Source organism: Emiliania huxleyi (assembly GCF_000372725.1).
Source record: "Emiliania huxleyi CCMP1516 unplaced genomic scaffold EMIHUscaffold_1067, whole genome shotgun sequence".
NCBI lineage: Eukaryota > Haptophyta > Isochrysidales > Noelaerhabdaceae > Emiliania > Emiliania huxleyi.
The window spans coordinates 7263-8401 of NW_005202003.1; the positions used below are offsets into that span (position 1 = coordinate 7263).

General features: G+C 66.8%; 1 protein-coding gene across 1 annotated transcript in view; it reads left to right on the forward strand.

The window, feature by feature from the left end:
• Nucleotides 1-1139, forward strand: part of EMIHUDRAFT_460370 (hypothetical protein) — a 6622-nt gene that overhangs the window by 878 nt on the left and 4605 nt on the right. Inside the window, exons 3-5 of the mRNA XM_005792603.1 lie at nt 512-619; nt 839-949; nt 1017-1099. Of these exons, the coding sequence (XP_005792660.1) occupies nt 512-619; nt 839-949; nt 1017-1099 (302 nt within the window). The remainder of the gene's footprint in view (nt 1-511; nt 620-838; nt 950-1016; nt 1100-1139) is intronic.

Consider the following 1139-nt stretch of genomic DNA (forward strand, 5'->3'; position numbering starts at 1 on the left):
ACGTCGCGCGAGCCGGGGCGGGAGTCGTTCAACCTAATGGTGGTGGGCGAGGCCGGCCTCGGCAAGCCCACCCTCCAGGAGGCGTTGTTAAAGGGCGGGCCCCCCCCCCCCCGTCCACCACCACCACCAGCCACCACCTCCACCACCACCACCACCACCACCACCACCACCGTCCCCACCACCACCACCACCACCGTCCCCACCACCACCCTCTCCACCACCACCCTTTCCCCCGTCACCCTCTCCCCCGCCCCCTTTTCCCCCACCTCCATCTCCCCCTCCCGCTCCTCGAGCCCTTCCTGGAGTCCCGCGCCGCAAACGCGCAATCACAGCCCTCGGGCAATCACCGCCGCCACCGCCCCGCCGCCACGCCGCCGCCGCCCTCGACATTGTCCTCTCCCGCATGCCGCCTCTCTCCCCCCGTCCGTCCGCCTTTCCCCCCCCCCCCCCCCCAACACGCGTGCGTTTTGTTCTGCTCGCGCGCGATCATATTTCTTTTTCTGCTCGCCAGGTCTTTTCGCGACGAAGACGCAACGTCCGCGCTGTTCGAGCGAAAGGAGACGCAGAAGGTCATCGAGACGCGGAGGCTGCTCGAGGACGCGGGCACCAGGCGCGACACGTCTTTGACACTTCCGATGCACTTCGGAGGGCACTTCCGAGGACACGTCTGAACACACCTCCAGACACGTCCGAGGACCTCCAAGACACTTCCGATGACCTCCAAGACACTTCCGATGACCTCCAAGACACGTCCGATGACCTCCTAGCCACGTCCGATGACTTCCTAGCCACGTCCGATGGCCTCCTCGACACGTCCGATGGCGCTTCCCCCCCGCAGGCGCGACATCGCCGAGCGGGCGATGAAGGCGGCCGCCGAGACGGGCAAGTACAAGGAGGCCAGAGGGGCTAGCTGTGAACAGCGTCTCTTCACACCTGCAGCCGTGAGCAGGTGATCACGTCGCACGTGGAGGGGCTAGCTGTGAACAGCGTCTCTTCACACCTGCAGCCGTGAGCAGGCAAGTACAAGGAGGCCAAGCAGTGCGAGGAGGAGATCGCCCGCCTCAGCCGCGAGATGGCCTCGCTGTCCGAAGAGCTCAAGGTGCTCCGCCGCCGCCCTCCCCGCCGCTTCCCTCACACCC